The 14,922-nt window shown below is 39.6% G+C and overlaps 1 protein-coding gene across 1 annotated transcript in view; it reads right to left on the bottom strand.

Annotated features, from left to right (window-relative positions):
• Positions 1-14,922, bottom strand: part of LOC126354347 (uncharacterized) — a 203,994-nt gene that overhangs the window by 86,218 nt on the left and 102,854 nt on the right. The window contains exon 4 of the mRNA XM_050003922.1: positions 7,299-7,489. Within this exon, the coding sequence (XP_049859879.1) occupies positions 7,299-7,489 (191 nt within the window). The remainder of the gene's footprint in view (positions 1-7,298; positions 7,490-14,922) is intronic.

The following is a 14,922-nucleotide window of genomic DNA, read 5'->3' as shown; positions in this document are numbered from 1 at the left end:
CAAGAGCTGCAGAAAAAAGGAACATTTAAGGTTGAAGATTTATAAGTATGTAGTTACGCAGATTTCTTTTTTGGTCATTACTTCATTCATTAAGGACTACATTTTTTGTCTAAATGCTTTCATTCAGATTGCATTCTTAGTTAATGAGAATGTAGTTCAATTGTTCACTGAGATTCCTTTAGAAATAGATTATGAATTATAGAGTAATTTGTCAGGCCTTTTTTCTCCTGGGTTAGACTGTGCAAACAGTTTCAGATTAATGAAAAGCAAATCACAATACTCTGTTTTGCTAGAGCCTTGCACAAATCCACATCCTCCATAACGGAGTTAATGTGGTACTTGCCAGGCTACAGGTAGGCATAATACCTATCTCATTTATCTCATGGTGTCTCCATTAATAGTTGTTTGCAAGGCGAATGGCACCCATATAAACTGTGAAGATATCAAAACAGTAAATTTTGAAGTTATTGTAACATTGTTTATGGATTCTTCCATTACTTCTTGCCAAAATAATTTCATATTTAAAGTTGACTAATAAGTATACCGTTTTTGTTCTACTGATATTTGTTTGTTTCAAAATAGTTGAAGGCTTATTAGGCCATCTTCAGGAAACAACTGACTAGCGTCTGGAATGAACACTGGATCCTATGTACTCAGACATTACAGGCGAAGGTACAACCACTTGCATAGAGTGTTGTGCATCAAACTAGTTTATTAACGTTGAAATTACACTTTACATAATGGGCAATTGTAAGCACAATAAATAATTACATTACACAATATTATGGGTTAAATGGTTATAACGCTTTTTTTGTCTTGAAATTGCCTGAGAAACAGTTAAACTGAGCGTTCTTCATTTATGTTGGGCAACAAACCTGTTATTTCATATTGTAAACTAAACTTTAGTCAATGGACAGTGGTATACACAATAATTAGAATTACAAACATTATAGACAATTGAGTAGACAACAGACATGGTGAGTTAGGTGTAAAAACACGCCCACCAACTTTCGTTTTAGTCGCACAACTCCTTCTTGCTGTTGTGATTTTTCTTCCGTCACTGTATATGGAAAATTACTGTCCTTTTTCCTCCTTTTCCAAGAAAAGTTCTGAACAACGTATGGGGGGTTCAGATGTAAAAGTAAAAAAGTCCCATATCAGTTGTCAGGCATCTTTAAAAAATCCGAATAATTTATCCTGTAAATACTAACAAGTTACAAATGATTTTTTAGTAGCTTACGCTTTTCACAAACACTTTTAGACATATTTTATGATCAGTATATAGTAGGTTTCGCAGACGTGACGTGACAACTATTTTAGCAGAAATTTGTTCATTTAAAGTTTCGCATGCTTGTTCCTCGCTGAGAGAGTAGTAGGGGAAATGTCCTAAAATTTTTGAAAGGGGCGAAATGCCACAGTGAATTTCTTTTAGATAAGTCTGTACACATGATAGTAATCTTGGGTTATTTTGAAAGCTTCTGATAGCTCCACTTTCTCTACCAACCATTTAACTTCACATGTCTCCATTTGGTGGAGTGAGAAACGTAAGCCCTTTCTCGTAGACAATGAAACAAATATTCCTTATCAGGAACATTAGAAAATGTGTAAGATTTTCAACTTCGTAGATTTCTTACAAATGTAAGTCTTTCTATCTGTACAAATACTGTGAGTCTTTCAGTTTTCACTTTTATGACCAATGACTACAATTGTGTTGCAGAAGATGAAATGAGACAGGACTATGTCGTTTTCACCAGGTCCATAACACAGCCTACCTATTGTTCAAATACAGTCTTTCTGTTCAGAAATAGATATTTATAAACGTAAAACAGTAACTGTCAATTTGATACACTATTTTTATGTCTTCCTGAAATATTTTGTGGAGGCAGTGGTGAATAAATACATACAGATTTCAAACAGATGGTCATGGAATAAAAGTAACAAGAAATCTACCATTACTGTTAGTACAAAATATTTGATTGACTAGCCTAAAGCCTCTTTGGCGTATAATGTGCTTCAGATTACAGTGAGGGCATTTGCATGCGACAAGCAGAACAACAAATAAGCCGTCTCCTACAACAGAGCAATCAACTCAGTCAGCACTTTAATTTTTGGGACTCTCGACAACAACTCATTCACAGAGAGTAAATAAAATCCTTCAAGGGCTTCCTGTAAAAGCTTCCTGATCAAAATTGACCAAGGGCTGCAGATCTTGCAAAGCAGCCCGTAGCTTACTACATCATAAAATCATCAAACACTGAAGTAAGAAAGAACTTTAGGAAAGCAGTGAACTGAGAAAAGGCCACCAAACAGCTTTGAAGCAACGTTTGTTCGCTATATCACCACAGGATGAAGAAGAATAAGTTGATATAAATATTGTTAATAATTATGAATAGGGCGCAACATGGTTTTCTTATTGGACCGAACTAAATGGAGGGAAAAATTATTAAAATACATGATCTGTTCAAATTCTAACGATGCACACTGTGGTACGGCTTTTAAGTCGACAAAAGCAGCTCTACGTACAAGAAAATGATTGTCTCATAATCTGAATAGAAAACACTATCCACTATAGATTATATAATGGTAAGATTATATAATGGTAGATTATATAATGGTAAGACAGAGATGTAGGAACCGGATTTTAAATTGTAAGACATTTCCAGGGGCAGATGTACACTCTGACCACAATCTATTGGTTATGAACTGTAGGAGGAGGTAGATGAAGATGAAATGGGAGATATAATACTGCATGAAGTGTTTGACAGAGCACTGAAAGATTTGAGTCCAAACAAGGCCCCCGGAGTAGACAACATTCCATTAGAACTACTTACAGCCTTGGGAGAGCCAGACCTAACAAAACTCTGCAAAATCAAATAGGGGTAATGCAGGAGTAGTTTTAATAATGAATAAAAAATAGGAGTGCGGGTAAGCTACTACAAACAGCATAGTGAACGCATTATTGAGACCAAGATAGACACGAATCCCACGCCTACTACAGTAGTACAAGTTTATATGCCAACTACCTCTGCAGATGACGAAGAAATTGATGAAATGTACGATGAGATAAGAGACATTATTCAGGTAGTGAAGGGAGGCGTGCCTGGAATTCGACAGTAGGAAAAGAAAGAGAAGGGAACGTAGTAGTTGAATATAGATTAGGGCTAAGAAATGAAAGAGGAAGCCGCCTGGTAGAATTTTGCACAGAGCAGAACTTAATCATAGCTATCACTTGGTTCAAGAATCATGAAAGAAGATTGTACACAGGGAAGAAACCTGGAGATACTAAAAGGTTTCAGGAAGATTATGTTATGGTAAGACAGAGATTTAAGAACCAGTTTTTAAATTGTAAGACATTTCCAGAGGCAGATGTGGATTCTGACCACAATCTATTGGTTATGAACTGTAGATTACAACTGCAGAAACTGCAAAAAGGTGGGAATTTAAGAAGATGGGACCTGGATAAACTCAAAGAATCAGAGGTTGTACAGAGGTTCAGGGAGAGCATAAGGGAACAACTGACAGGAATGGGGGGAAAGAAATACAGTAGAAGAAGAATGGATAGCTTTGAGGAATGAAATAGTGAAGGCAGCAGAGGATCAAGTAGGTAAAAAGATGAGGGCTAGTAGAAATCCTTGGGTAACAGAAGAGATACTGAATTTAATTGATGAAAGGAGAAAATACAGAAATGCCGTAAGTGAAGCAGGCAAAATGTAATACAAACGTCTCAAAAATGAGATCGATAGGACGGGCAAAATGGCTAAGCAGGAATGGCTAGAGGATAAATGTAAGGATGTAGCGGCTTATCTCACGAGGTGTAAGATAGATACTGCCTACAGGAAAATTAAAGAGACCTTTGGAGAAAAGAGAACCACTTGCATGAATATCAAGAGCTCAGATGGAAACCCAGTTGTAGGCAAAGAAGGGAGAGCAGAAAGGTGGAAGGAGTATATAGAGGGTCTGTATAGGGGCGATGTTCTTGAGGACAATATTATGGAAATGGAAAAGGAGGTAGATGAAAATGAAATGGGAGATATGATACTGCATGAGAGTTTGACAGAGCACTGAAAGACCTAAGTCGAAACAAGGCCCCCGGAGTAGACAAAATTCCATTAGAACTACTGACAGCCTTGGGAGAGCCAGGCCTAACACAACTCTACCATCTGGTGAGCAAGATGTATGAGACAGTTGAAATTCCCCCAGACTTCAAGAAGAATATAGTAATTCCAGTCCCAAAGAAAGCAGGTGCTGACAGATGTGAAAATTACCGAACTATCAGTTTAGTAAGTCACAGCTGCAAAATACTAACGCGAATTCTTTACAGACGAGTGGAAAAGCTGGTTGAAGCTGACCTCGGGGATGATCAGTTTGGATTCTGTAGAAATGTTGGAACACGTGAGGCAATACTGACCCTACGACGTATCTTAGAAGAAAGATTAAGAAAAGGCAAACCTGCGTTTCTAGCATTTGTAGACTTAGAGAAAGCTTTTGATAGTCTTGACTGGAATACTCTCTTTCAAATTCTGAAGGTGGCAGGGGTAAAATACAGGGAGCAAAAGGCTATTTACACTTTGTACAGAAACCAGATGGCAGTTATAAGAGTCGAGGGACATGAAAGGGAAGCAGTGGTTGGGAAAGGAGTGAGACAGGGCTGTAGTCTATCCCCGATGCTATTCAATCTCTATATTGAGCAAGCAGTGAAGGAATCAAAAGAAAAATTCGGAATATGTATTAAAATCCATGGAGAAGAAATAAAAACTTTGAGGTTTGCCGATGACATTTTAATTCTGTCAGAGACAGCAAAGGACTTGGAAGACCAGTTGAACGGAATGAACAGTGTCTTGAAAGGACGATATAAGATAAACATCAACAAAAGCAAAACGAGGATAGCGGAATGTAGTCGAATTAAATCGGGTGATGCTGAGGGAATTAGATTAGGAAATGAGCCACTTAAAGTAGTAAAGGAGTTTTGCTATTTGGGGAGCAAAATAACTGATGATGGACGAAGTAGGAGAGGATATAAAATGTAAACTGGCAATGGCAAGGAAAGCGTTTCTGAAGAAGAGAAACTTGTTAACATCGAGTATTGATTTAAGTGTCAGGAAGTCGTTTCTGAATGTATTTGTATGGAGTGTAGCCATGTATGGAAGTGAAACATGGGCGATAAATAGTTTAGACAAAGAGAGAATAGAAGCTTTCGAAATGTGGTGCTACAGAAGAATGTTGAAGATTAGATGGGTAGATCACATAACTAATGAGCAGGTAATAAATAGCATTGGGGAGAAGAGGAGTTTATGGCACAACTTGACTAGAAGAAGGGATCGGTTGGTAGGACATGTTCTGCGGCATCAAGGGATCACGAATTTGGTATTGGAGGGCAGCGTGGAGGGTAAAAATCGTAGAGGGAAATCAAAAGATGAATACACTAAGCAGATTCTGAAGGATGTAGGCTGTAGTAGGTACTGGGAGATGAAGAAGCTTGCACAGGATAGAGTAGCATGGAGAGCTGCATCAAACCAGTCTCAGGGCTGAAGACCACAACAACAACAACAACATCCAGGAATTGAACTCCAATGAAATTTTAAATTTAAATTTTGTTAATTATTGTAGTTACACTGTCGGAAACACAACTCTAAGCTTTAAAACAGTCATTATTGGTTGGTCTTCGTACATCCATAGTTGAAATGGAGGACAGTGGGACGTCAACTGGTATAAATTTATATTAAAAATGAAGAAATTCCTCCAGCTGTATTTAAGGTGTCGATTATATTTTAGCAACTAGTTTCAACGTTGAAACAACGTCATCTTCAGGCCCATACACCTAACCACCTTCCACATGGAGCACGTCCGTATCACACCACTGACTTCCTGTGTCAGCAGCACGCAGTTGACGTCAACAAGTGTATGGGCCTGAAGATGCCGTTGTTACAACGTTGAAACTAGTTGCGAAAATGAAATCGACACCTTAAATACAGCTGGAGGAATTTCTTAATTTTTAATATAGAATTATTGGTTGGGTTTTTAAACTAATAAATTAAAAGTAAAAAAGGAGTATTTGTGTTAACAAGCAAGAGATAAGTAGATATGTAATTTTTTCCATAGTTCAGCTTCAAAAGTCGCACTGAACACAATTTTGAAATTGTGAATTTGTCAGGACACTAATTATATTATGTTAACTCATTATGCATACGTTACTCTAGAAACAGTATCGAAATGTAAAATTGCATTTACACATGCTTAACTTGCCAAGTCAACTGAGAAAGGCAAATGAAATTTCAGTTTGCTGTTTTGGGCCCTCTTCCCCTATGTTACATGGAAGAATGGAAATTAAAACAGAAGAGTTACAGGGCGGAGCTTAGTTGTTCACAAAAACAGAACTCTTAGAAAAGCTTTTCTGACTTTGCTCTTACCAACGGAGGGAAGAATGAACAAAAATCAGGAAGTCTTCATAACAAAAAGACATCCCTAGACAGTGCGACATGTGATACTATGTTCAAAATCCTGAGATGAAGTAGCATAATTTACGGAAACAGAACAGCTATTTACAGGAGCTACGAGAAGCCCATTTCAGAAACCAAATGGAATATAAAAAAAAAGGTGCGCTATAAGATGGATGTGAAGCCATAGAGCTAGATCTCACTGTTGTTGAATTTGTACACCGAAGTACGACGTGAAGTAGTTTTAGAAAATAGAACAACAGGAATAAAAGGAGAAGAGATAACAATTTAAAAGGTTCACAAATGGCGTTGTTCTCCTGGGTGAAACACACGAAGAGAGACGAAATGTTGAATGGAAAGGACTGCTTATTAGAAAACGATAAATAAAACGAAGAGGGAAGTCGGAGAATATTAAAAAATATAATATCCATTTACTGGCAGTGAAAGTAATGAATATCCAGTGGAAAAAGTGAAACGAACATCGTCTGAAGCAGAGAGTTTTATGAACATTAAACACAAGCCGTGGAAAAAGTGGAGGAGAGTAACTGGAAAGCATCTGATGTGTGATGCTACACAAGCGTTTAAAAATTAGGGGAATAAATGAAGTATAATGTAAAGAGAAAGTGGGTAATAAAACATGTTATGAGTTTACTAGACATTGTTTACTTCGCATTGGAATGAGCAACAGCTAAGAAAAATTATATGGGCATATAAAGATCATAATATAAGAGAAACCAAATTATCGAAGAGGATAGGTGTAGCAAATATGTAGACATAAAAAGTTAAACAGGAAAGAGAGTGGCAGCAGATGTTAAGAAAACAGTTGAGAAAACTGTAACTTAAAAAATGAAGATAACGACTCACCTGGAGCGTTGTTAGGCTGACGAAACAGATTCCAGAGCACGGCGATGGTGTGGTCCAACTGCACGTGGAAAGGCGGAGCGCGTACTCGTGGGCCTTGGCCCTCCTGCTGCAGGCGGAAATTGTATGGTTGGGGGTTGAATTCGTCGGGCTTGCTCTTGATCTTCTTTCTGATGGGTTTAGGATCCTCTTTCCTACAAAAGTTTTACTTCTGCAGAATTTCGAAATATCCATTGACGTTCAAACTGCCGACGGGTATCTCAACAGCGAGGATGCTTTTCTTGGGGCAGTGCACACGTCAAAGGCCTAGTGATGTAATTCGATACAGAGAGAGACCGTGCAGGGATGAAGGCACTGGATTTCCATTCTGGAAGAATGAGATTGATCTCCTCGTCTGCCCATTCATATTCGGTTTCCCTAAATCGTTTAAGGTTAAAGCCAGGATGGCTCCGTTGAAGAGGACACAACGAATTTCTTGTAGATCCTTTATCCAAATAGATTGTTTCTTCTATCTCTAAGGAATTAGTCGTTGAACTCTAAGCTTCGTTTATTATTTTATTAGTCAATGACAGTATACAGATCAGGGATCGAATAGCACAGTCATGGAGAAACGGAAACACTGGTGCATAAGCATAAAAATTTCAAGTCCTCTTCATAAATCACGTTATTTAATATTAAAAAGACGGTTACAGCGTAATGCAATATGAGGAGGTTAGGTTCACCGTAAAAAAAATAAACTGTAGCTAGTATCTGGGGAAATACGAGGTGTTTCAGAAATGACAGGTCACACAAAGAAGACAATATTTTATTTGAAAAATGTAGTCTTTAAAACGTCCTTACATTTATAATAATTAAATTTAGTCGCACAAAAATGATCGTTCATTACTGTTAAGCATGTTCTGACTGTAATTTACACGAATGATTCTAACAATCTGCCTTGCGTGTCATTACATGCACTCCTTTGTATCAGTGCCTATCCAGTGAGAGAAACTACATCAGAGTTCTGTCGAATTTGGCGGAATTCATCAGTAAGTCAGGCGATCGGCTCAGATCTAGCGGTAATTGGAGTAATATAAAGCATACTGTTGACATGTCTCAAAGAAGTTAATCGAGGGGCATCTAGCCAGGTGAAAGCGCTAGCCACGCAACAGGCCCTTCTCATCCTATACAATGTCCCGACGCCATGTCAAGAACTGCGCGGCCCTTCCCGCCGGATGTTCGTGTCCACCCTCGGACATGGGTATGTGTCTTGCCCTTAGCATAAATTAGTTTCAATTAGTTTTAGTAGTATGTACCTCTTAGGGATCGATGGCCTCAGCAGTTTGGTCTCTTAGGAACTCATACACACACAAGGTCCCGAAATCGACAATACGCTGTACTCTTGTATCAACACTTAAGTGTGTTGGGACTTTATCGTGCTGGAGACAGAGACTTCTGCACATGGCAAGCGATAGATTGTCCAGAAGTTCTGGAAGAGTGATCTGCACGAACTTTAAATAAGACGATCCAATTAACCCAAGTGGCAGTATTACAGGTCCTAGAAGATTACTATCGACAATTCCCATCCACTTGTTTACGGAGAACCTTCGTTGGTGCGATCTTTCAATCACCTCGTGCTGAATCTCATTGTCTCAGATGTGGTTGTTCCTACTGTTAAAATACTATCAAGTGTAAAGATCTCATCTGTAAATAAAACGTGTGTAGAAGGTAGCATCATTCACTCTTTGGTGTATGAATCCCTGCACAGCTTCGTACAGTGTGGATAATCAGCTGCTCCTAAGCCCAGCACTCTTTGAAGATGGTATGCATGTAGGTTGCACTTGTGCAACATCTTCGGACAGGTACATGAGCTGTTTCCACAGAAGGTCTATAGGATACACGTTACTTGATCTACTTCACCCTCAAAATCTGGTGTTCTCACGTCACGCCTAATATAACCAAATTCCAGTTGTCCATGTACTGTAGCAAAGGTGCGGTGGTGTGGCTGTCTTCTGTTAGGGAACAAATTTTCGTAGATATGAAGAGCTGTTCGTTCATTTCTTCTTGCGTCACCATAACACATTATAATGACAGTGAGCTCATCAAACCCATACTCCAGGTTTCATTGATTAGTGACAGCAAGAAAGAGTGGACTTGGGACCAGTAAGATGTATGACACCAAAGAGAGTTTTCTAGCAACACAAGGTGAGTGACTGGACTGGTACGATGAAACCGAATAACAATCTCACTAGAGTCTGTGAGGATGGGAAAAACCTTATATCTTCCTTAACAAAACATGAACGCCTCTGTGTCGTCTTTAATCCCTCAAAATTTGTTGGTGAGGTCCAGAACACCCTCTATTTAGGTGAAAAATTCAGCTATGCCTCCCATATTAGTAGTGTAGCTACCAAATAGATAGATAGGATCGCTAGTCAGTGCTACAATCACCTAAAAATCTAACATGGCGCAAAGGGGGGCAGTAAAAAAGAAATTTAAAAGTTCCAAGATGGCGGCGGTGGTGGTGGGATATTTACTAATGCTAGATGGTGGGAAATTACAGAAATACAAGATGACAGAACTAAACAAGTTGTGTCTTGTACCGCCTCCTCCTCACTCTCCTCTTTCCCACCCAATCTCAGTGTACAATTAAAATGGGGCAGCGAATGACCTCGTATTTTTGTAGGTGTTAACCAATCAAAACGTAACTCTTAACTTAAGTAAGCTTCATTTGAACTGCGTAAAAATTGTGCCACGTTGTAAGATATGCGGTATTTTGGAAAAGAAATTATGCAAGTTTCCGTTGAATTGGTGTCATTTTCAAAGATACTTGCCTCTGAATTGTGTAAAATGGTGTCAAGTTCAAAGATATTTACCGTTGACTTGTCTATACACACAGATACACACAAATATAGACACACACACACACACACACACACACACACACACACACACACACACACACACATAAACACTGCATAACGTTCCACCCCTGTAAATACTGTACTACCTCGTCAATAAATTTTATATCACGTGTGTGTACACGATATTTTTCATATCTGCCTCATCGTCATCTATCTGACATATACACCTCCATAAATTTCCTAAGTCTCTCTCTTTCCACCTCTGCATCATCATTAAATTTCATCTCATCTATGTGCACACTATATCAAAAATTACATATAATCTTCCCCATCTACCTCATCATAAAAATCATCTCTATGTTTTACACACCACAGTAAATTTCATGTCTCTTTTCTCCCTATTTCCAGGTTATGTAAATACTGGACTGTCTCATCATTAAATTTCATCTGACATATGTGCACCACAACATTCAAAAATGTTTAAACATGCAAGCTTCATCTGTAGAAAAACACACACACACACACACACACACACACACACACACACACACACACACACAGAGAGAGAGAGAGAGAGAGAGAGAGAGAGAGAGACACATATCTGAGAAAAATGGTATTGGCGTCATTGGATACACTTGCTAGAGAGAGAGTGACCTTGGAGGCTAGTGATAGGAAGTGATAGCTCATAACGTCTCATCGGAGGAGATGTGTGACAACACAACCAAATGGCTGATAAGAGGGACAATGCACTTCAGCTCCTCTCACGTTATGTCAAATTCCATCTATGCCTCCAATATGTAGTACAAACAATATATTACAGGGGGAATGGGAGGAAAAAAATCAAAGAAAAAATACTCTAGATACAAAATTTATTAACTTACATTTTCATACAATATATCACAATAATTTAAATTCCACAAGATTTTTAGTTTTTCAGATATACTGGATGTCTCTCAAAGGGGTTTACACTGTTTGGACTTTAGTAACGGAGGAGGTATTAATGATAACTTAATGCAATTTCGACTATATGGTGCTGTCATGACTAATGTGTGTAGCCATTCGTTTCTTTTCCTTCTGTTAATTTTCAGTTGCCGGTAACTACACATAAACATTCCATGGACCAGAGACAGTGGGTTTTAAAGCGTTATTGGGAATGTCAAAACATTAAAGAAGTGGAGAGATGATGGCGGGAAGTCATATGTAACAATAACAAAATTATATGAGACATTTTAGTGTGTGTGTAATCTAAAGAAGGGACAGTGTGACAGGAAAAGATCAGTAGTGGACGAAAGAGGAGAGGTGGATGCTGTGCTACAATATTTCAAAAGATCCCCAAGGAAGTCTCTTGTTTCTTCTCTACATATTCCTTCTCGTGATATATATATATATATATAACTGTATTACAAGAATTTTCTGTTTTGTTTCTTCCTCACCGACAGTTTTCACAGAAAACTGGCTCATTGGCTTATGGAATCTGAATCTGCAATAACAATAAGCAACGCTCAATATCATAGATAGGAGGGTAGAGGGGTTAGGCAGAGGGGAAGGAGAAGGAGAGAAATAGAGAGGGGGACGTTGGAGATGAACAGAGAGGGAGGAGGGGAAGATGGACAGGAAAGGGAGGGGGGAAAGAGATGGACAGAGAAAGGGGGCAGAAGTAGATGGACAGAGAGAGGGGAGGCGGAAGAGATGGAGGGAACTGGAGGAAGAGATGGACAGAAAGAGGGAGAGGACGAGACTGACAGTGGTAGAGGAGGAGGAGGAGATGGACAGAAGGTGAGGAAGGGAGAGCCAGAAAGAGGGGGGAGGAGGTGAAGGACAGAAAGATTGGAGGAGGAGATGATGAAACAGTGGGGAAAGAAGAATGGAAAGAGATTGTGATTTACGCTACTGGCCATTAAAATTGCTACACCAAGAAGAAATGCAGATGATAAAACGGGTATTCATTAGACAAATATATTGTATTAGAACTGACATGTGATTACATTTTCACGCAGTTTTGGTGCATACATCCTGAGAAATCAGTACCCAGAACAACCACCTCTGGCCGTAATAACAGCCTTGATACGCTTGGGTATTGAGTCTAACAAAGCTCGGATGGCGTGCACAGGTACAGCTGCCCATGCAGCTTCAACACGATACCACGGTTCATCAGGAGTAGTGATTGGCGTATTGTGACGAGCCAGTTGCTCGGCCACCATTGACAAGACGTTTTCAATTGGTGAGAGATCTGGAGAATGTGCTGGCCAGGGCAGCAGTCGAACATTTTCTATATCCAGAAAGGCCCGTACAGGACCTGCAACATACGATCTTGCATTATCCTGCTGAAATGTACGGTTTCCCTGTGACAGAATGAAGGGTAGAGCCATAGGTCGTAACACATCTGGAATGTAACGTCCACTGTTCAAAGTGCCGTCAATGCGAACAAGAGGTGACCGAGACGTGTAACCAATGGCACCCCATACCATCACGCCAGGTGATACGAAAGTATGGCGATGACGGATACACGTTTCCAATGTGCGTTCATCGCGATGTCGCCAAACACGGATGCGACCATCATGATGCTGTAGACAGAACCTGGATTCATCTGAAAAAGTGACGTTTTGCCATCCGTGCATCCAGGTTCGTCGTTGAGTACTCCATCGCAGGCGCTCCTGTCTGTGATGCAGCGTCAAGGGTAACCTCAGCCATGGACTCCGAGCTGATAGTCCATGCTGCTGCAAACGTCGTCGAACTGTTCGTGCAGATGGTTGTTGTCTTGCAAACGTCCTCATCTGTTGACTCAGGGATCGAAACGTGGCTGCACAGTCCGTAACAGCCATGCGTATAAGATGCCTATCATCACGACTGCTAGTGATACAAGGCCGTTGGGATCCAGCATGTCGTTCCGTATTACCCTCCTGAACCCACCGATTCCATATTCTGCTAACAGTCATTGGATCTCGACCAAGGCGAGCAGCACTGTCGCGATACGATAAACCGCAATAGCGATAGGCTACAATCCGACTTTTATCAAAGTCGGAAACGCGATGGTACGCATTTCTCCTCCTTACACGAGGCATCACAACAACGTTTCACCAGGCAATGCCGGTCATCTGCTGTTTGTGTATGAGAAATCTGTCGGAAACTTGCCTCGTGTCAACACGTTGTAAGTGTCGCCACCGACGCCAACCTTGTGTTAGTGCTCTGAAAAGCTAATCATTTGCATATCACAGCATCTTCTTACTGTTGGTCAAATTTCGCCTTTGTAGCACGTCATCTTCGTGGTGTAGCAATTTTAATGGCCAGTACCGTATATCTTTTATCCCATCCATATTTAGCAGTTGATGAACACTGCTGGGTCCCTAGTAAAAATATATTTTCCTAGCTACTGCGAGTTGAATCTAGTCAGGCAGAAAGGAGTTGGTGAATTCACATTATTACAACTACAATTACAGAAAACAGTTTACATTTTTCACACCCACCCACACACACACACACATTTTACGTAATTAACATTTTCAAGTATTTACAATACTATCAATCATCATCATCATCATCATCATCATCATCATCACCACCACCACCACAATCATCTGTCATAGAGTAGAGACCGCAAGCCGATGTATTCATATTATCCGAAAGTATGAAATGTTTATCATTCTGTGCATATAAAGCTAATTTGTGTTGTTTATTAAGAGAGAGTACATGGTATCTTGATTGACATACATACTGCACAGTTATTTTAACTTCGAAATCCAAGACATATTGCCTCTAATTACCAAAGGTTAACCTACCAACAACAGACTGTTTTACACCCTTTGTTCTGTGCCTTATGCATCCTGAATCTGTCTCAAGTCATGAATTTTTGCTCATAGACTGACAAATTTCGTAATCACCAATTAGTTTGTCTTTCACTAATCAAACATCTTTTTTATTTAGCAGCAGAATATTTTACCTTTTAGTTACTGGGAAACATGAAGTATAAAATCAAGTACACACTTGATTACCGATACCCTCATAAACATCTGGGATTTTAGTGTATTGTGTTGCTGCATAAGTACGTAGCGTTTTGCATAAGTTTAACAAACACAACAGGTACATTCAATAGACACTTTAGTTGTCAATATAATTCTTCTTCACTATTTACAACAGTCTGCCAATGTTGGGGTAATTTTTCAATTCAGCCACTGTAGAAATCAGGTAGTTTTGAGGCGACGAGCTGGTCAAGCCATATTATAGGTGCATTTTCATCCGGAAAGGAAGTTTCTTGAGGGTTGTTCGGCAGATAGTGAAAAAGGTGAAAATTTCAGGTTGGAAGATCAGGTGAATAAGATGGGTAGAAAATGTCTTCCAAAGCCAACCCCTGTGCAGTGTTTTTTCGTGGGTCGTTATCATGGAGTAGCATCACATACCGCAGTTTTCCTGGTCGTTGTTCTTGGATTGTGACTTCAAGACGTCTCAGTTATTGACAATAATGTCAGCAGTGACGGTTAAATCTCGGGGAAGCAGTTCTTAGTATACCATATCGTCGCAGTTTCACCAGATGAATAACATTATCTTTTGTGATTGCATGCAGGTCTTCGTAAGGGGTGTTGCTACTTTGTTCTGACTCAGCCATTCCTTTCTTTTCCATATCAGCAGAAAGACGCCATTTCTCACCAGTCGGTGTTGTTCAAGAGACAACTCATGAGGGGCAAGCAGAGATATAGCCATCCGCTGATTTTTGTGATTTGGCTTGCGGTACCCGTGTACTCATGTTTTGAACCTTCCCCATTGCATCCAAATATCGCACAATGGTGGAATAA

This window comes from Schistocerca gregaria, chromosome 3 (genome assembly GCF_023897955.1).
Source record: "Schistocerca gregaria isolate iqSchGreg1 chromosome 3, iqSchGreg1.2, whole genome shotgun sequence".
NCBI classification, from domain to species: Eukaryota; Metazoa; Arthropoda; class Insecta; order Orthoptera; family Acrididae; genus Schistocerca; species Schistocerca gregaria.
Note: the sequence above shows the minus strand (reverse complement) of the source record. Positions and strands in the feature narration are given on the sequence as shown.